Genomic DNA, 22,500 nt, shown 5'->3' on the forward strand with positions numbered 1-22,500 from the left:
TTTCATAGTCAGACATTCCTAATAGATGACAAGACTGTTATATTTGTGATTTATCCTTATTTTCAAATTTAAAGGTTCAAAATCTGAGCACCATGTTGGAAAATTAACTTTTTGTACAAAATTTTGCTCATTCATTATAGTCTAAAAATTTAATTTCATTAACTCTGTGTGTATTGTTTACGCCAATTAATATCGGAGTAGTTGAAATCACTCAAAGTAGGTGTATCATCTAAACAACCATCCAGGGATTGTAAAACTGCAATGGGCGCAATCAGTTTTGGTCTTCTATAAAAAAACAATAATTCTGAAGATACTCCAATACATGAAAGTCTTAAAAACACTTATTATTTCAGCATTTGGGCTAATACATACACTGATAATCAGTTGTTTATCAGCTGTTTGGACAGTATCAACAATAAAATACTAACTTTTTAGACATAACTGTTGCATATTTGGCAAATTCCGGCCACGTTAGATATTTTGCATCCCATGATTCTGTTATAACCATTATCTGTGGGTGATACTACTTTATACAAAGTTCTGGTTCTTCTTTTGTATATCTTAAGACTATATGTATCTGAATAAAAACATAACTCTACAAGATGTATTACTTCTGTGTTTATCTCGAGTTTCCTCATTTGACCTAAAAGTAGCATGTTTGCACATTTTTAGTTAAAATATAATTTCCTCTGTTACTGAAGTTTATGTCATCTCTTGCATATATTCCAAATCCCACAACATTTCCTCTCATGTTGTTAATGCTCCAAAATTTTCCAAGTAATCCTATGTTCGCATCCAGACACTGAAAATCTTTTCCTTAGTTAATGCATAATCAGTGAGGGTTGGGCATGTGTGGACTTCACAGAAAATCAAATTCACCTTCTTTTCTTGATGATAAACATTCTCCTAATTGGATCCTTTACATGCTCCAGCGGTATACCATCTCTATTCAGAAATGTTTCTGCCTCTTGCTTTACATGAGAATCCCCAACAACAAAACTCTTCTACCTACTTGTTCATCATCATACTTTATATTACCATCTTAAATCACCTTTACTAAGTGTAATCTGCTTATATGTGTGCCCCTTTAATAAATCATTTTTTGTAGCATTCTTAATTTTATAACTTTCCACATCCTTCTTAAATATTCACTTCCTTTTAGTCCATTTACTCTTAACAAGTTGTTCTTGTAACTCGTGTACCATTTTCCATACTGTGAGTAATACTTAAAATATCTTCAGAAACTACCATAGTCTTTTCAATCACATCTCCCCCTTTAATTCAGTTCTAAACTTGTATCCCTTTCCAAGAAATGTCCAACCCTTATATTTAACACCCTGATCCCATTTTCCCCTTGCACGTTAAGATATTCACTTCTAGAATATGCTCACTTAATAAAGTAAAACTGTATCTGATCATTTGATACACCATGTCAAAGATGAAACATTACCACTATTTTTATTTCTTTTACTGTTAACAATATCTTTCTTATATCCACCTGTAATCCAGACCTTTAGCTTTTCTTACTTGAAAACAATACAACACTTGAGTTCAGTCTACCAAATTTATTTTGCTTCTTTGGTGTGACATATTTACCAGCCATTTTCTTTTGTCTACTTCTTAAGCGATTTCCACCAGTGCTTAAGTCACTATTTCAAAAAGGTTCTGCCTCCTGCTATTCACTCAGAATTTTAACAAATAATGTTGTAACCATCTTAAGTCCTGTACATTCTGTGTTACTCGGTTGTTTTGTTAATGGATTTCCTTGATCAATCCAATTATTAACACATTTCCTAATTGTAAATATGGCTTTCTTATATTGAAAGGGACATGAATACCATGTATTTTCTAATTTAGTTTTTCTAATGTCTCAGATAGAAACTTCACCATTGGATTCAGCAGTTGTCTCTAAATCCAGGGATCCCTTTTCATCCCCCTCTTCCCTCTCAAGAACTGTTCACAGATACTTCAGACATGGGATGGGGTGCAACATTTGGCTCCCCAAAAATGCAGGGGGGTGTGGTCACCTTGTCAGTAGAAGAAGCACATCAGTGTCAAACAGATGAGAGATTTTCTGCTTAGCTCTTCAGGCCTTTCATCCTCATTTCTGTCCAGGGCTTCCCAAAGTATTCACAGACAAACAAAAACAGGGAGGAACAAGATCTTATCTTCTTTGCTGGTTGGTACTTCTGGTATGGGATCTTGCTGTCAAGTATCAAGTCACACTTCAGGCAGTTTATATCCCTTCCTGTCAGAACCTTGTGGCAGACACTCTGAGCAGGTCCTTAACTCATTCCCTTGAATGGATGCTTCACAGGGAAGTGTTTCTGGACATTATCCACCAGTGGGGTACTCCTCAGGTGTATCCTTTTGCCTCCACTCTGAACAGACAACCTCCTATGTTTTGTGCCACAGTCCCAGGTCCTCTGGTGTGGAAGGTGGACACCCTCTTATTTTCCTGGAAGGGGATGTTTCTTTATGCATTCCCTCCTCTTCCTCTCATTCTGGATGTCCTGTTCAGGATTCAACAGGATGCTCCCAAAATCTTGTTGGCAACTCCCATTTGGCTGTGAAAGCACTGGTTCCCACTACTTCTGCATCTAGCCATGGGCAATCACCACGAGTTACCTCATACGGTGGATCTAATCACACAAAATAAGGGATCTCTCATCCATCCCCACCTGTCCATACTTCCACTGACACTGTGGATGACAGACACCTTTTTTTCCCCTAAGGATGTGTTGCAAGTCCTGAAGGAAGCCAGGAAAGCAACTACTAGGAAATCCTACTTATACAAATGGAAGAGGTTTTCTATTTGGTGTCTCTCTCCTAACTTGGACCCACTTACTGTGGATGTTCCTTTGGTTCTCCTACTTTTGGGAGTTGTTCAATGCTAGTTTGGCTTATACCTCTATTAAGACCCACTTATCAGCTACCTCTGCTTGTCTGTCTTCTTCTCCTCCTTTAGCTTCTAGATTGAAGGTTAAACAATTTCTTAAAGGCACCTTTTATATTAGACCTCCCAGGAAGCCTGTTCCTCCTCCCTGGGATCTTAATTTTGTTTTGCTACATTGTTCCTGGAAGACTGTTCTTTTGTTAACACTTACTTCTGCCTGACGGGTGTGCGAGTTGCAGGCCCTTATGGCTTGTCCTCCTTGTTTGATCTTTCATGAGGACAGGATGTCCTTGTACACTAACCCTTCTTTTATGCCCAAGGTGGTTAATGAGTGATCACTGAATCAGATTATTAATCTGCCTACTTTTTCCCCTGTCCACAATCTGACAGTGAGAAGCTCTGTATACTTTGGACATGCATAGACAACTCAGGTTATAATTGGATAAGACTAAGGCTATTAGAAAATCTTATCAGTTATTTGTTTCTTTTCATCCTAGATCATTGGGATTTGCTGTAGCCAAGCAAACTATTTCTTCTTGGATTTCTAAGGCCATTTCCTTTTGTTACACTTTTCATGGCAACAGCCTTCCTTCTTCAATTAAGGCTCACTCTACTAAAGCTGTGGCTTCTTCAGGTGCTTTTTTCAAAGGCGTAGATACCAATTATATTGGTAAGGCAGCTACCTGGACTTCTGTGCATACCTTTATCAAGCACTACAAGTTGGATGGTATTTCTAGAGCTAGGGCTGGTTTTGCTAGTGTCAGTTTTTTTTTTTTAAGAGGGCTCTTCTGTGCCTTTTCCTTCCCAAGTTTCTTCTTAAGCTTTGGCACTCTCCCATCTGTTAAGAATACTGCAGCAGTGAATATAAGGACATAGTTCAGTTGTGCAAAAGCTTAGCATAACAGAAGATGTGCTTGCCTTCACTGCTGCAGTATTCACTCCCTCCCTCTATCCCCCTTCACTGCTGCGGTATTCACTCCCTCCCTCTATCCCCCTTCACTGCTGCAGTATTCACTCCCTCCCCCTTCACTGCTGCAGTATTCACTCCCTCCCTCTATCTCCCCAAGTCTTTTGCCTTCCTGGACATACAGGTTACCTCTTGGGTTTTTTGGACTGTGTTCCTACTGGGGCATTCAGTTCTGATTATGGTAGGCCTGAATGTCACCCTTTATGCCCTACGCTATGCAAGGTGCATTTAGGTGACATTCTGTGTACCTTTTAAAAGCAACAAGTAGTCTTTGGTAGACTGGCCTGATATTCAGGCTTCCACTGCAGGGAATCCCATCTATTAAGAATACTGCAGCACTGAAGGCAAGGACGGCTACTGCTTTGGTAGGAGTTTATACAATATTTTCCTCAGATAGCCACAAATCACTGAAGTTAAAAAACACACACACACCCTAAGTTACCTCGGGCTACTTGTTACCTTTAACCTAAAGCAACAAAAAAGAGAGGTTGCCTCAGTCATGTTTTAGAACCTACAAATTACCCTGTTGTTTTAAAAGGCACATTAGCGAGGTTCGCTCCTTATATGCAAGGAAGAATACAAGTTCCTCAGATAGCCACAAGTCACCACAATTTAAAAAAAAAAAAATACCCCCTCCAAGTTACATCAGACAACTCATTACCTTAGCCATAAAATGACAAGTCTGGGGGAGGGGGGTAAAAATATTAGTGAACGTTGCTTTCAATGAGTAAAGAAAATATAGTAGTCACATTCTTGCAGCTGAAAGTTCTTATACTCAAGGAGAAACATAGTTTTTGACATACCTTTGATTTGTTGAAAAAAAGATATTATATTCTCAGTATTAAGGATATCTTATTAGCCTTGGAGTATTTATCTTGTATTTTCCTTTAAAAACTGAATGAAGACTTGTCATACGAAAGCACATAGCTTTATTATATTATAGTCTTAAAAAAAATATTTAAAAGCCATTGCTTCCATATAACATTATGTTGCAGGTGCTACATTATATCTTTACCTGAAAAATGTTACAACAATTTATAAAGATTAGTTATTCTTAGCATTATAACCAGACTGAAGCAACAGTAACTTCCTGATGACCCGAAATGTGTATGCATTAAGTGGAATCAAAGCAATTGAGAATTCTGAAGCACTATTATTTACTAAGGGTTTTTGCTTCTGTACAGTATATGAAAAGGATGTATAGTATTCAACAAGGATAATGGTTTTCACATAATTACATCTTTTACAAAAATATGAAACCATATATAATATGAATGAATTCCACCTATCTTTCATGTTTACAATGATCATACTAAAAATCTTGAAATCACAGCAAGATTTTTGCATACATAATGCTTTTGAAAGTTTTAAGCCACTGACAAGCTTATCGTCAATATATAGCCATGGTGGTGCAGCGGTAGAGTTGTCACCTCACAGTAAGAGGTTCTCCTGTTCAATTCTCGGCTGGAGCGCCTTCTGTGTGGAGTCTGCATGTCCTCTCTGCGGTCGAGTGGCGTTCAAAAGACATGCGTGAATGGGTGTGTCTTTGTTGAAGGTTGGGCATCAGGTTGGCACCTTGGCACCATAAAAATCTACTGCCAATCATTAGCGGACCGTAGTTCTGCTGTGGCGACCCCTAACTGGGAAAAGCCAAAAGAAGAAGAACAAGCTTATCATCAATGTAACTTGTAACTTAAGATATATTTGCAGGTATGCAGTTATGAGCACCACACACACACACACACACACACACACACACACACACACACATCTCAAGAATCTTATTTTACTTTAAGCATCAGCCATCAATATGTATTACTTCATATACTAGCCTCTTTTTTTGGAAACAGATTTCAGACCACACTGGACTCCTCTTCTGCCTTCCATTTTATTAGTATGATCACAGCAAACTATTTCTAAGAAGGCTGATGCAAAACAGGAAAAATGTGTATAACTTTGGTTAAAATAGACATGCAGAATGGCTACAACACACAGTTTTTTGCTGTCAAAACAAACGATAGTGATAAAGTATCTCAAGTCTGTAACATTTATTATAAAAGGGTTGGAATAAAGACAAATAATGTATACGAAAAGATAAAAAAAAACAGAATACTGGAAACAAGATCAAACAAAAATTAAAAGAGAGACATAATGATGGAAGCAAAAAAAAAAAACATGAGGAAGAATTTCTATCATGGACTTATGCAGCTTTTTTTAAAATTGTTGCCATGGGTGAGAGAAAATTACTTTTGTCAGAGGAAAAATGCTTTTACAATTATCAAAAAGTAAATAATCAAAAATGTGAATTCCTACATGTTTGATGTTATATAGTTATACATCTGTAAAGGGAAACTTGAAACAAAATGCTTTCTGAAAGATACTTATGTGACAGATTCATAGAAAAAAAGGCTACTGTAAAAGACTACTTGAATATGCTTTTACAGAAGGACTGTGAAAGTAGATAAATGAATGGAATGTATGAAGAGTAAAAGATGCTGTACATGGAAATGCTTTTTCAAAGACAACTGAAAACAGTTGTGGTATATTAAAAGAACACTGTGAAATGTGACGTCAGCCGTTATAGTAGAACATATTTTGTTTTATAAGACAAAAAGGAAAACCATAGCCACTCAGCCGAGGTGTAAAAAGACAAGAAAACAAAACTCCTTCGATATGTAAGAGAGGAAATTACCTCAATTTAGCTCTTTTGTCTGAGCTTAGACTTCAGAATCACAATCACATTTAAACAGAAAGGATCAAAATCATGTGACAACAAAATATCAATGAGTGTTACTCCACTCTGTTATAGTTACTATATAAAAAACACAGCTGATCAAAATGCCACCATTCACGCTTGGTGGCTTTTTCACCCTCTAAAGAAGTTGCCAAAAATACTACTTTTTCTTTCAGCTGTTCGCATTAGGGGTCGCCACAGCGGATCATCTGTTTCCATTCCTTCCTGTCCTCTGCATCTTACTCTGTCACACCAACCACCTACACGTCTTCTCTCACCACATCCATAAACCTTATCTTAGGCCTTCCTCTAGGGCTGCCACCTTTTCAAATGCCCAAAGTGGGACATTTTTGGTGCAAACATAAGATTTTGCAAGGCAAAACATATCCATTGCCAGTACAAAAGACAGGATTTCACTTTTTTTGCCTAAATAAAAGCTTATTCTTGTAGCATTTTAGTTGCTTATTCTGTTTCTTATCACATTTAGGTGTTTCAGATACAGAATAACTGTTTTATGCAACTATTACATAAAATATAGGAAATAATTTTGCCCTAAAATCTCAGGACATTAGCCATTTTTACAATTTTTGTGCAGGACACAACTGCCCAAAGAGGGACTGCCCCTCGCAAAGTGGGACAGGTGGTAACCCTGCCTTCCTCTTGTCCTCTTACCTGGCAGCTCCATCCTTAGCATCCTTTTCCCAATATACCCAGCTTCCCTACTCAGCACATGTCCAAACTAACGCAATCTTACCTCTCTGGCTTTGTCTCTAAACCGGCCAACCTGAGCTGACCCTCTAATATACTTATTCCTAATCCTGTCCACCCTCATCATACCCAGTGTAAATCTTAACATCTTTAACTCTGCCACGTCCAGCTCTGACTCCTGCCTTTTGTCAATGTCACTGTCTCTAACCCATATAACATAGCTGGTCTCACTACCCTCTTGTAGACCTTCCTTTTTACTCTTACTGGTACTAGTCTGTCACAAATCACTCCTGACACTTCTCCACCCACTCCACCTGCCTGTACTCTCTTCTTCACTTGCCATTACGCTGAACTGTTGATCCCAAGTATTTAAACTCATTCACCTTAACCAACTCTACTCCCTGCCTCCTCACCATTCCTCTATCCTGCCTCTCATTCACACACACATATTCTTAGTCCTGCTGACCTTCATTCCTCTCCTCTCTAGAGCATATCTCCACCTCTCCAGGGTCTCCTCAACCTGTTCCCTACTCTCAATACAGATCACAATATCATCTGCAAACATCATAGTCCACGGAGACTCCAAAACAATTCTTTTTTTTTTTTACCAACAAGTTCCACCAGTCCCCACCTCTTTCCAAGTAGAGGACCATCTCAAGAAAACCATAAAAGTCTCAACACGGCTTGTTGCGTCTTGCAAGGACATTGGCTGTATCATTTTTGCCAGTGGCATAAATGTGTTGTATTCTAGTTTTTAATCTGTTCTCCATTTCCTAACATAAAATGTCTGGCATGATAAACATGCCGTTAAATAAACACCAGCTGTTTTGCAACTACAATGCTTCTTGAGATAAAAAGGAGTCTCATGACTTGCCTGCATTAATAAATTGTGACTGTTTGGTACCAAGTAGGAACATGCCAATGTTGCTATTCATACGTTGACTATATTATTGCCCACTTTATAACAGAATTTCAGGGGAGTACCCAGTTTTTCACAGTACCCATCAAAATGCTTAGAAATATGACAATGATTCGGAAAAAAAATTTTTAATGTCTAAACTGGCATTAGAAAAAGTTAACCACAAAGTTTTTTTTTTTGGTAATCCTTGCCAGAATTAAGTTTTCTGAGTCACTACTATTCTTATCATTGTTAAAAGCTTTACATAAAATGGGGCAAAATAATCATCAAAAAGTTCCACGGGTAATGTCTCTCAATAAAAAGTTGTTTGAGAGAATGTACTTCCTTTAGGAATATGGAAATATCTGAAACCAATAGGAACAATCTTACAAACTGACCTTTAATGATGTTAGATTTCATCCACCCTCGGTGGTTACTATAGAAATGCAAATTAAAAAAAGTAGAAAGCGAGATTTCTAAAAATGTTTGATCCAAATGAACCATACAAGTTGTTATATGTAGTTATGCTCACAAAATAAGCGGTATAATCTGACTGTGTATACACATCTTAAAAAGGGCATTTAGTTCCAGTTCCTGTAAAAATAACTAGATTTGTTAGGTTTCCTCCCTATATAATGACTTAACTCATCTAAAACATGTGTATACAACTGGACATAGCTGAAAAAAAAAAACTTCTCTTGAAACACTTTTCCCAAAAGAATAAAACCAGGTATGCGAATATGGGAACAGATGTAGTCTAAAGAACTCGCCTTTAAATATAAAATAGTTATTACATAAAAAAAAATCTATCTACTACAAATTTTGTTTCCAATAAAATTTCATGAGACCACTCCATCCTTAAAGACTGAGGAATCACAGTAAATACATTTGGGGTGCCAACTATAACCAAAATAGTACTGTCAGCCCAGTTCATGGAACATAAAACATCCAGCAAATGCCATGAGTCCCATAAAACTTGTAGGTAGAAGTCCAAAATGGCCTTCAGGTTTTTGGCTAATGATAATCATCAGGTTTTCTGTTTTATTACCCCCACAATAATAAAGGGCATTAGAAAGAAAGCATGTCAATTCTTGGGGATTTCAGTATGCCAAAATGCATGGTACAAAAGGATATTTAACAAACTGAGCAAGTAAAGGGAAACAGACTGACTCAATAATAGATCACTAAGGAATAAATCAGTTCTGTTGAAACCAATATTAAATTTCATTCTTAGAAACCATCAAATAAAAACTATTATATAAAAGGTTGAATATCTTTGTACCATTCCAGAAAGAGTTCATAATGACAACACCAACCCCTTTGTCAAGTTTCATCACTTGTAATAAATTGCTACTGGAAATTTCTTTTAATAATTTTCTACTTGATGGGAGAAGTATTAAAATATTTATTAGATTTATTTTTGTTATTGAATAATCTATGAATGTCTTTCTCCACCAATTTCTCAAATAATCTCAAAGGAGGAAATAAAGGGGAATTATGTGTGTCAAGTTTATAAAATGTATTCTCTTATCCATTCGGTAACAAGAGTGATGAATTTAAGTTTTGAGTACACATTTTAAACTCCATATGGACATCTACTATGGATATCCACTACAGTTAAATCACTGAAATTAAAGATGTCATTGCAGTTTTGTGTGGTCCCGGGTAAAGCAAAAGTTACATCACTGTTTGTGTTTTCAATTACTTTTCCTGCCACTTATAACTTGTTCCGTTGGAATCACAGACCTTTTACCCAAAAGAACTTCTTCATTTGTAAACAGTATGCAATATGTTCAGATCTCCTGGATAAGGGATTCACTAAAAATCCTCTTGTCAATAGGATTATAAGAAATTGGATCAGAAGGTTGAGTGAAATGGTCCAATGAATCCAGGGTCATACAGGTCCGTTTCATCTTGTTGAAACTGAATCCTTTTTTTGGCCGCAATGCCATCTGCACTGGGAAAAAGGATAATGCATTATTGTTTGTATATTCAATCCTGTCCCTATTAAGTCTTTTGAGTTTCTGGTTCATGCTGTTTGCAAAATCCTGTCTACTTTGGAAACAAAACTTATATTCCTTCCTACATATCAAGAAAACCAGGTCTTCTGTGATAAAAATTTTGTCCCTTAATAATTCTTTCTGTAAATTATCAATACATTTTGAATTGTTTTTAAAGATGACCTAAACCAATCATATTAAATAACTGAACTAGTTCACGAAAGAGGGAACAATCAATAGTCCCATTGGGAAATTTAAACAAATGTGACCCTTTGGGACATTTTTGATACAGTCCAAACATTGTTGGTTGTCAAACTGAGTGTTTTTAGTTCAAAGATAACGTTGTTTTTTTTTTAAAGATTGATCCTCTATGGTGTTGGAAATTGGAACAAAGTACACTGTAGATATGAAATATGCTATAAAGTCAAACCTTTTAGTAAAGTGATAGTTATATAGTTAGAAGCCACCAATTCTGCATAAGTTTTTTTTTCTTACTGCTCCCATTGGAAGGGTCAAAAGAAGAATTCCTGTCCATTAGGTGTCACATATTTAGGCACTAAAAACATTTTTATGAATCACTGATACATTTTTAAGCATTTTAAAGGGTATGGTGAAAAACTGGAAAATGATCTGAAATTTTATTATACTAGGAGCAATAATATCCAATATGTTTTAGAGAATTATGAACAACAGCAACACTGGCATGTTCTGGTACATGCAAATAACTGTAAATTTATTAATGTAGGCAAACATAATATGACTTGTGACAGAAACATGCATCAAGGAACATTATAACTGCAACATGGCTGGTGTCGCTTGCTTAGCAACCAGTTTATCATGCCCAGTATTTTATGTTGTGAAAACAGAGGTTAAAAAAGAAATTGTTTGGACAACTTTCTTTAAAGGCTAACAAGCCCCCAGGCTGTAATGATTACATTTCAATCAACAGAATTTTGCACAGCAAAAATAACAGAGTAAAATAACTCTCATTGGTGATTTGTTGCCACAAGATTTTGACCATTTTCACTTGAATAAGACTGTAGCCTTGTTTTAGCATTCTGGTAAGTCTACGTTTTAACATGAAAGTGATAAATTGAACTAAAAATTTTCTGCCTTACACTTCAACATAGTTTTGTTTTTTATATATAATGCTTTAGTACAAGATCTGTAGGAAAGATTCTATTAACACTAATATTATTAATGAAACGGAATGCTTAAACAGTGAAATGAATAGCATGATTCTAAGTTAGTAGGATACATTTCTTACAAGCAAGACACTGTTAGTCTGGAATAGTAATTGATCATATTTATTTGTTACGGGAACTGTTCTTATGTACACACATACACAAACACACACATTTGTTTTTTAAACAGAGCTACTTTTTTTGTACCTATACAAACATGTCAATTAGAAACAAAACAGTATTCCCTAATGAACAAATATGTACTACTTGCTGAATCTTTGTATAAGTGAATTAGACAGCTTTTAAAACATTTACTCAACAAAGATGTCAAACTTACTGGTCTATAACTCTGAATGGATTTCCCTTTTTTTAAAAAAATGGTGTAATGGATGAATTTTTCCAACTTTCAAGGTAAATGCTTTTGGATGATAGAGAAGTAAATGTATAACATAAAAGGGGTACTAAGACTGTTCTGAATATTGGATATTAATATTGCAGGAATAACAACAGAAACCATGGAAGTCTTACTTCCTACTTAGGAGGGTTTTTTTAGGATAGACTCATTAATTCTTGGTCACAGTTCCAAAGTACATGTTTCATATCAGCAGCTGGAGAAGTTAGCTGTAATTTAAGACCACTGACAGTTGCAAAGTTGTTATGAAATTATTCTATGTTTTTTGGTTTTCAGAATTTTATCCCCATAAGATTGGAATCAATTATTTTTTAGAAATTAAATTAATACATTTAAAATATTGTCAGTGGCTAGGTTTGTCTAAAATTTCATCTTTTCCAGTTCGAGATCAAGTTTAAAGTCTTTATTAAGCTTTGCTTTCATTCTGAGATTTATACATTTCTTCTGTTGTTGAAAATATGTTTTTTTTTTCAATTGCCTTGTCAGTTTTATGTTCCACCAGTAAAGTAGCTATTGGATATATCTGACGTTATTGTTTAATCCAGAGAATCTAGTAGAATTTTTTTTTAAATCTTGCATATGCACTCTTTTTGGTTATTATGCACTACTTCAGACGAGTTAATACCTTTCAATCTCTCAGCAAGAAAATCATAATCTAGTAGTCTTTAGTTGGTTCCTTGATTAATTGAGTTAGGTTTTCAGATGAAATAACATCAATATATTTCTATTTAAAAAGTGATGTGGTCATATGGCTACTCCCGTTTATTTTGGGCAATTCATATCTCTCAAATAACTCAAAAGAAGTTATACTAGGCAGCAAGGCCATAACAGAAAAATAAAGATAATAGATGGCAGAAAGCATTCATAAGGGATAACAATCTGTTCAACAGTCCAAAGCTTATCAAGAGAAAATGAAAGTACTACAAGTATATTTTGAATGAAGAAAACCCCACAAAAGCTGTACTGCCGCATGCACAACAGACAATGAAAAAAGGGGAACCCACCGAAGTATGAAGTACACCACAGAAAATAAGTCATGGACTAGGGTAAATTCACATGAAGTCACAACAGATATGTTCAAGCTATTGGGTGTTCTAATGGAGAAATGGCTTCTGGGGTACTCATCCTAGTACAGTGAGAGGGGTATATCCCAGATGGGTGGAGAACAAGCATCCTGGAGCCAGTGTACAAGAACAAAAGGGGACAAAACTGCTTACATCAAAGGGCTATCACACTCTTGTAGCACTGCATGAAAGTGCTGGAGAGAGTGAGAAACGCCTCCATCTTGTCTTGTAATCAAGGTCAACAGTATCAAAGGAGTTTTCTGAAAGACTTGACATACAATGTAGATGATGGTCTGGAGGAAAAATCCTTCCGATTTCTGAGTTTGTTATACCATCTTGACTATTCCCATCACTGGACAACAACAGTAACTGGCAACTCTAAATCCCAGAGAGGAACAAAATAGTACTAGAGGTACAGAAATCCTTTGCTGTGGATTTTCTTGTGAAAAGCGGCTGGAGAAAAAAAAACTTTAGTACTATCACTCCTATCTTTTCTATGGTTCTTGCTGTTCCCCTTGTCTCTCTCATGGTACCCATCTTCCTCCATGTATTTTTAACAAATCTACAGATTTAGGCTTGGTCCTCGTTACTAACATAGATGACCACAAAATTGAGATTGAAGTTGAAGCCCTTTTAGTGCTGGATCAAGAACTGCCTTTCTAAGTTTGCAAGAATGTGCAACTTTTTCTGTATGCAACAGTCTGAAGGTTAAAAGATTCACACAGATCAAATTTCTCATTAAAATTAACTTCTCCCAGATAGAAAGTAAGCAAAATATGCTTACTATGGTAACTTTTTGAGGCCATACCAACATTTAAGAAAGTTCTTTTTTGCATGACTCAAGAACATCCAGCCTTTCAAGAATTTTGTTTTTTTTTTCTTTTTTTTTTAGTTTTGCAGGGTTAAAACAAGAAAATAAGCAAAAAAAATCCTAAATGCTAAAACAAATCGCCTTACACATAAAAAGCATGCAACAAAAATTGGTACTTGCCAGAGCTGAAAGAAATAAATTTTACAAGGAGCAGTAGCAGAATATTAAACCCTGGGGTGAGGTAGAGAATCAAGAAACTGCCTAAAAAGTGAAAACTAGACACTTCCGATCTGTTCCGATGATGGGAAACACAGAATATATTACAACTGAGACAAAACTGAACAACATAAAAATTCTACACAAAAATCAAACTTTTTATAGGCTTATAGGCAAGTACTAGGGTAGCTGTCCTTATGGGCCATTTTAAGCCTAGCCAAGTTCCCTTTTTGTACTTGAAATAAACTATCCCATATGGATATAGATCGGCCTTACCCATCCCATGGTTAGTAATTGTATATTACCCCCAGTGAGAATAACTGTGATCACACCATAGATAATTTGAGGGGACCCATGCATGGGATAAAGCATTTAGGAGCTGCCTCTGTCCATTAGTAGTACAGGGGATAGTCCTGGGGTAAATCTGTTTCCAATCCACAGATCTAAGCTGCACTTGAATTTGGACAGGGACGAACTTTGTTTTAAATGGATGGGGAGCCAGTTCCATAGCAGCAGTATCCTCTGGGAGATATACCTATCCCTCCAAATTACTCTGTTGATGTTGAAGAAGAGGTTTAGACTCCAAGCTCGAGTATTTCTGATGCCATTTAACTTTCTTATGTTCAGTAAATCCATCAGTGATGGGTCGAAAGATGCCTTGTATGCCAGGCACAGATCACTTTTTAGCAATCTATAGGATACAGAGTATAGGGGAAAGAGCTTTTAATCATGTAGAACATGTTTAGGCCTTGTGTTCTTTTAGCAGGGATTTCTGTGGATGTTCAAGTTGTTGCATGTGTCTAGAGAGATACATGCCAAAGGGGGTATTATATTCAATGACTGGCCTAATAAGGGCTCAGTAAAGGGAAATAATGACATCCCTAAATCTAGACAAAATGTCTGTTTATAAGCTGACAATACAGAGGGACTTTCCAACAACAATGGACACATGCTGGTCAAAAAAGTTGGGTCACTAGTCCACGCAAGTTCCCAAATCCTGAACTGGGTCATCTCTTCAGATACATTTTTAAATGCTGTTGGGGGCCATTCTTCTCCAATGTGAGCTTCTTGATCTTCAAGAGATCTAGAGAAAGGGTTAACTAGCAAAATACTGTGGGCAAAGAAAGGGGAGGTGTTATCAGCCTGGTAAAGTTTTAGATGCTGAGCTGATTCAAAGCTTGCTGTTCACGTCTGTTGGTAGATGAGTATGAACCACCTCAAGCTGGATGTTACTGCATTTAGAGTAACTAGCGTCACAGACAATAAGACATTGCTGTGTGTCATAAAATTAAATGATAATGATACTTAGCTGCTTACAGATATTTTCAGTTAAAAAAGGTATATGCTCAGTAAAACAATGTTTAATTTGTGAAGTTTGTATTTAAATATGATGTTGCTAGTAAGCTGGCGGTAGTGGTAGAGTGAATTATTATTCAGGTTTTTCTTTTCCTCTGATACTACATTGGGTACCATTTCTTACAAGGTAGTGATAAGTATTAAATCTACAGGCTTAAGCTGAAAAGACGGTTTTAAAACAGAATAGGAAGTGTTAAGAACTGATGGGACTGTACAATACTGGAATGAACTGGAAATAACTGGAAGAAATAGGAATAAATGTCTGTTAATTACCCAAACTTGTGTTGAACAGGTACCAGTCTCTCTTTATGTGCTAAGTCTTCCTGTACCTTTCAGAATAAAGTCTGCATACTCTTAGTTCAGTTAAGAACTTATTATGTACAGTAGAGGTAGATGTCAACAATATCTGAATCAAATCTTAATGTCCAGAGCATCTGCAGTCATTATACTTTGTGTAAATTCTGTAACTTGGAATGTAATAATTACTGTCTCAAAAAAAAGTGCTGATGATTATGTCCATAGTTTCTGCATTCATATTCCTATCCTCCAGAAAATCATTAATATTCTGGAAGGCTGACCTGACCTCTCCACTCACTCTCGAATGTCTGTACCAGACTTCTGAGGACTACACTGCAATGACCTTTTGCACATCCATCCAAACGGACGAATCTAACTGTGTCCGTAGTATCTCCTAACAATAACAAATCCTGTAAATTTTTACACGCCTCTAACCTTGGATACCAAGCCTTGTACCATACAAACAAAATGTGTTTTGTTTGTACTCAATGTACTGCACATTCTGTTCTTATCAATATTCTTGACTGAAGGCTATTTTCACTGATTGACCATGCATTCACTGAAACTGTATGCAAACTCTGAAGGCCTGCTTTAATATGGATGCATTTCTAGACTTACACAAAGAGAATACTGTATTTTTGTCTACATTTAAATGAAACCTGATCTTACAGGAAGTAACAGAGCAAATGTTGAAACTGCAGAAAGGAGTTTAGATTACTAAAAAAACGAACACCTGGATGGAGAAGCAATGCACACTTAGGGACTACAACACAGGTCTGCAATGCTCTCTCTCAAACCTGCACCAGGGTAATTAGGAGTTTCAGAAAAATACACAAAAGCTACTTAAAGTTTCTATCCACATATCATTAGCCAGCTTACAAAAATTTAATGGACCACAGTAAAAGCATATAGACCTTGCTCTGCCATATCAAATCTACATGGTCAGATACTGGATGAAAGTAGAAGACAAAACATCCAAAGTAGAAGTGTCACCTTCACATAGGTTTACAAGTGCTTACTAGGTTACTGATCTGTGTGGCTCTTAAGAAGCCTAGCCCTACATTCCCATGGTAATTTTTAGTCCTTATATATTGTGTACAGCTATCCCGGAGATGAGCAGAACAAGAATAGGTTGGGAGATTTACATGTTGCCTTTGTTTATGAGGAATAAGGGTGATAAACCGGGGTGAATTTATGGTCACCATCCCATTCATCCAAATTACATCTGAACAGACCAAGAGAAGTACTTTGCCTTATGTGGTGTTTATACCACCACTGGACTTATCTGTAGAGAGAGAAAGTTTATACCACCACTGGACTTATCTGTAGAGACAAAGAGAGAAAGAGAGACAGAGAGAGAGAGACAGAGAGAGAGAGAGAGAGAGACACAGAGAGACAGAGACAGAGAGAGAAAGAGAAAGAGACACGCTGGCTCTGAGTTTACTGAGAGGCTACTGACAGGTTGCCTCCGTAGCCTGCACAATGGAGAGAAGAGGGAGAAAACTTTTGAGACGGTCTGCATAGTTTTTATTATTTAGGCCTTTGATTTTCTTAGGAAATGTGCGTGTGCTAGCTCCACCTGTGACAGGTAAATACTTTGCCATACATAAATGAAAACCTTAGGCTGTACTGTTTATATTTTATAAAGAACTATGCTACAAATTAAATGATCTAGTTTACAAAATATAATACATGTGGAATGCTAATGGCGTACCTCTGGAAATATGTCCATTTATTCCGGGTCATTACACTGTGGCATTTCTTCCAATGGCTTAGTGGCAACCAATATGGGAGTACCTAAAATATAGAAAAAAAAAGGACAGTCATTCATTCATGTCAGGCAGAAAATCAAAAGGCTTGATTGGAATTTCAGAAATTACATATCTGTCTATGTAAAGTATATGATTTGGTATTTCTTACCCAGGGTAGAAATGCTAAATCATCAAGTACTTGCCTTTTCTACCTGTACAGAAACTAAAATTTGAAATAATACATCTTCACAAAAAAAAAAGGAGTGACTGCATTACCAAAGGAAGTGCCTTATTTGCAGCAGAGAGCATAGATACTATATTAATGGAGACACAGTCAACCACATCTGATTGGCTAACATTTGAGAAAAGTGAGAAGAGCAGCACCTGTCTACTAACATTTGAGAAAAGTGAGAAAAGCAGCACCTGTCTACTAACATTTGAGAAAAGTGAGAAAAGCAGCACCTGTCTACTAACATTTGAGAAAAGTGAGAAAAGCAGCACCTGTCTACTAACATTTGAGAAAAGTGAGAAAAGCAGCACCTGTCTACTAACATTTGAGAAAAGTGAGAAAAGCAGCACCTGTCTACTAACATTTGAGAAAAGTGAGAAGAGCAGCACCTGTCTACTAACATTTGAGAAAAGTGAGAAAAGCAGCACCTGTCTACTAACATTTGAGAAAAGTGAGAAAAGCAGCACCTGTCTACTAACATTTGAGAAAAGCAGCACCTGTCTACTAACATTTGAGAAAAGTGAGAAAAGCAGCACCTGTCTACTAACATTTGAGAAAAGTGAGAAAAGCAGCACCTGTCTACTAACATTTGAGAAAAGTGAGAAAAGCAGCACCTGTCTACTAACATTTGAGAAAAGTGAGAAGAGCAGCACCTGTCTACTAACATTTGAGAAAAGTGAGAAGAGCAGCACCTGTCTACTAACATTTGAGAAAAGTGAGAAGAGCAGCACCTGTCTACTAACATTTGAGAAAAGTGAGAAGAGCAGCACCTGTCTACTAACATTTGAGAAAAGTGAGAAGAGCAGCACCTGTCTACTAACATTTGAGAAAAGTGAGAAGAGCAGCACCTGTCTACTAACATTTGAGAAAAGTGAGAAGAGCAGCACCTGTCTACTAACATTTGAGAAAAGTGAGAAGAGCAGCACCTGTCTACTAACATTTGAGAAAAGTGAGAAAAGCAGCACCTGTCTACCAACATTTGAGAAAAGTGAGAAAAGCAGCACCTGTCTACTAACATTTGAGAAAAGCAGCACCTGTCTACTAACATTTGAGAAAAGTGAGAAAAGCAGCACCCGTCTACTAACATTTGAGAAAAGTGAGAAAAGCAGCACCCGTCTACTAACATTTGAGAAAAGTGAGAGAAGCAGCACCCGTCTACTAACATTTGAGAAAAGTGAGAAAAGCAGCACCCGTCTACTAACATTTGAGAAAAGTGAGAAAAGCAGCACCCGTCTACTAACATTTGAGAAAAGTGAGAAAAGCAGCACCCGTCTACTAACATTTGAGTGAGAAAAGTGAGAAAGCAGCACCTGTCCACTAACATTTGAGAAATGTGAGAAGAGCAGCACCTGTCTACTAACATTTGAGAAAAGTGAGAAGAGCAGCGCCTGTCTACTAACATTTGAGAAAAGTGAGAAGAGCAGCGCCTGTCTACTAACATTTGAGAAAAGTGAGAAGAGCAGCACCTGTCTACTAACATTTGAGAAAAGTGAGAAGAGCAGCACCTGTCTACTAACATTTGAGAAAAGTGAGAAGAGCAGCACCTGTCTACTAACATTTGAGAAAAGTGAGAAAGCAGCCTGTCTACTAACGTCTACTAACATTTGAGAAAAGTGAGAAGAGCAGCACCTGTCTACTAACATTTGAGAAAAGTGAGAAGAGCAGCGCCTGTCTACTAACATTTGAGAAAAGTGAGAAGAGCAGCGCCTGTCTACTAACATTTGAGAAAAGTGAGAAGAGCAGCGCCTGTCTACTAACATTTGAGAAAAGTGAGAAGAGCAGCGCCTGTCTACTAACATTTGAGAAAAGTGAGAAGAGCAGCGCCTGTCTACTAACATTTGAGAAAAGTGAGAAAAGCAGCACCTGTCTACTAACATTTGAGAAAAGTGAGAAGAGCAGCGCCTGTCTACTAACATTTGAGAAAAGTGAGAAGAGCAGCGCCTGTCTACTAACATTTGAGAAAAGTGAGAAGAGCAGCGCCTGTCTACTAACATTTGAGAAAAGTGAGAGCAGCACCTGTCTACTAACATTTGAGAAAAGTGAGAAAAGCAGCACCTGTCTACTAACATTTGAGAAAAGTGAGAAAAGCAGCACCCGTCTACTAACATTTGAGAAAAGTGAGAAAAGCAGCACCCGTCTACTAACATTTGAGAAAAGTGAGAAAAGCAGCACCTGTCTACTAACATTTGAGAAAAGTGAGAAGAGCAGCACCTGTCTATTACAACACAAAGTAAAACAGACACCATTAAATTTCTTTTGATTGGCACAAAAAAAAAAAAAAACTCTAAGCTACACTCAAGAAAAGCTGTTTGTTCCTCACAGCACTACCACCAATTCACGTCTTCTACAAGTGTCAAAAAGAATGTAGTCAAGTAATTTTATTTGCTTGAAGCAGTTTATACAAACTGCGCAACAGTTCCAACCCACAGCATACAGGCAGACATACTGTACATCATCAGCACCAGAAAGTACATATGCAAAAGAAAAATGCCGTAAAACTAATACTTAAAAAAATACCTACATCATCGGCCACAAAACAATTATGTACAAAAATGAAGCACACACAAACTTACCCATATTTAACTACCATGCAGATTTAGCACAGGACATCAGGGACGACACTGCATTGTAATTCTTTACACTTACAAACTGCTAAACTAATTTAGCATAGATTATAACATCAAAAATATAACTACCAACCCATCCATTTTCTGTCTCACTCTCCCTGGTCAGGAAAATGGTGGTAGCCTTTTCACCAGCAACAATTTCTAGCATATATCATCTCTAAGCATTTTCTTATTTTTATTTTATTTATTACATTCTAAGATATAACTGGTTAAGTGGGATGGTATATTAACCCCTTTTTAGCTACAACTGGGGTACAAACTGTACATTCTTTTTGACATACAACACAATAAGTTGCATACAATTATGCAGTCTCAAACACAAAAGATATTTACAGAGGTGTAATTTCATTATATGGCAAGGGATGTCCGACACATTCAGAATTTTTATTAGCAAGTGTTACGAAAACAGTTCCGGTGTCACAAAGCATTTCACTTAGATGCATCTTCTAAATGTTGTTGAAAATGTTTTTTTCCAATTCAAAGCATTTAAGCATTCCCAAGTAAACTGTTAAATCTGTCTCTGGCTTACTTCCCACTGTCTGTGCCTGAGCATTCAACAAGAATTTGCACCAAATGCCCACACAACCTGATCTGGGTACTTTCAACCCAGAACGGCAGCAGTGGAACTGTGAGATCTTTCCAGGTTATAAACCTCCTCACTGCATCATTACATCATTAACTAGGAGCCCAGAAATCCTGTGAATGAGCTTCATTTCCATCACTTGTATTCACAATCTCATCTTTCAGTGACTTCTCAAAGCTCCTGACAACAGATAAGAAGTAAGACTTGGTCTGGCTGGAAAACTGATGCCTTTGTCCTACAACTCATTTTATCATCAGTCTTGTACAATGTCTGCAGTACTGCAAACACTACACCTATCTGCAGGCCAATCTCTCAGTCACTTTCTACCTTCACCTGTGAAAAAGACTAGCTTACCTGAGCTCCTTTGCCTTTGGAAGCCTCTCTACCATCCTTCACCCACAAAATCAAATCCAGGATTTTCATCTCAACCATTCTATACTTGGCAGCAAACGCTGCATGTTTGAGATCACAGTCACTTTCTATAAAGAGAGCATCATCATCTACAACTAACAGATGTAGTCCTCATCCCCCTAAAATGGATGCTCTTCAGTCAAATCTGCAATCTAATAACTTGCCTATTAAAATCATGAGCAGTAGAAGAGACAAGATGCACCCCGGGGTAGTAATACATCTACCAAGCATATATTTACCACCCGGAATTGGGGAGACAACTCTTGTTCCAAAAACGTAAGAACTGAATGGTACGAGGCAACAGCCCAACAATCCTGAAATACTACAGGACCTCCCCGAATATATTTCTGTTTATACTTTCAAATGGCTTCCTTAGATCCATCCAACATACACAGAGTAGTGACACATTTCCACGACCGCTCCCATGGCTATGATGAAATCTGCACTGTTCTAGAATCAAACTCTCAACTTTTAGACAAAGTCTCCTTCCTGCCAATTTAATGCAGGCTTTCTCAGAAGGCTGAGAAGCCTAATCAAACTACAATTGGAAATGCATTCTACTGTTTCCCTTTACAGGAGCTAGCAAGTACCCATACACCTGCCTGGAGATTCTGCTGAGGAGCAACTCCAAAACAAGAGGGGGACCATGATTAAATGACAAATTATGCAACTCTAATTTTCTGTCATATTGAGTTAGGCTACATAATTCTCATCTTGACTACTATGCAACAGACACTTGACAAAACAAACAGCATCATTAACCTCAAAACCTTAGCAACGTCATTGTGTTACAGTAGACAGCATACCAATGTAGCTAGTTAGGAAACCGCTTTATATATAAAAAAATGACAAACTATTTAGTAAAGCAATTTTAAATACTAAAAATATTACAAAATTTCAACAAAAAATAAGGGTTTAGGAAACTACTTTAATGCAAAGATTCACTAATCAACTAAAAATGGCATAATTAACAGTATACCATCATTAGAAGCAAGTTATACTGACATTTACTCAAAATTGAATTACATAAGGAATAAATAAACTTGCCATAACTCACACCTAAACATGGTGTTATAAAGTTCCGGTGTAACTCCTCTACGGGAAACTACATCAATGCGAAAGGTGATTTCAAAACTGCTACTAAGAAATGCAAATCTTGAACTCACATCACTATTTCTAACTAAATAACTACAACAACTTTGTTTCTAAGAAAAACTTTTATAACCAACTACTTTTACAATTAACGGTGAAATTCATTTAGGATGGGTTTCACTCACTGGATGAAAACCTTTGCTTCAGAAGACATCTGCAAAACTTATGAATAAGATTCATCCTACATTTTATTTTATTAAGAAG

The 22,500-nt window shown here is 36.9% G+C and overlaps 1 protein-coding gene across 1 annotated transcript in view; it reads right to left on the reverse strand.

Annotated features, from left to right (window-relative positions):
- Nucleotides 1–22,500, reverse strand: part of LOC122809239 — a 310,926-nt gene that overhangs the window by 273,123 nt on the left and 15,303 nt on the right. The window contains exon 2 of the mRNA XM_044080555.1: nucleotides 17,258–17,340. Within this exon, the coding sequence (XP_043936490.1) occupies nucleotides 17,258–17,275 (18 nt within the window). The 5' untranslated portion in view covers nucleotides 17,276–17,340. The remainder of the gene's footprint in view (nucleotides 1–17,257; nucleotides 17,341–22,500) is intronic.

The sequence above is a fragment of the Protopterus annectens genome, chromosome 8.part0, assembly GCF_019279795.1.
Source record: "Protopterus annectens isolate FY-2018-M chromosome 8.part0, PAN1.0, whole genome shotgun sequence".
In the NCBI taxonomy this organism is placed as follows: domain Eukaryota; kingdom Metazoa; phylum Chordata; order Ceratodontiformes; family Protopteridae; genus Protopterus; species Protopterus annectens.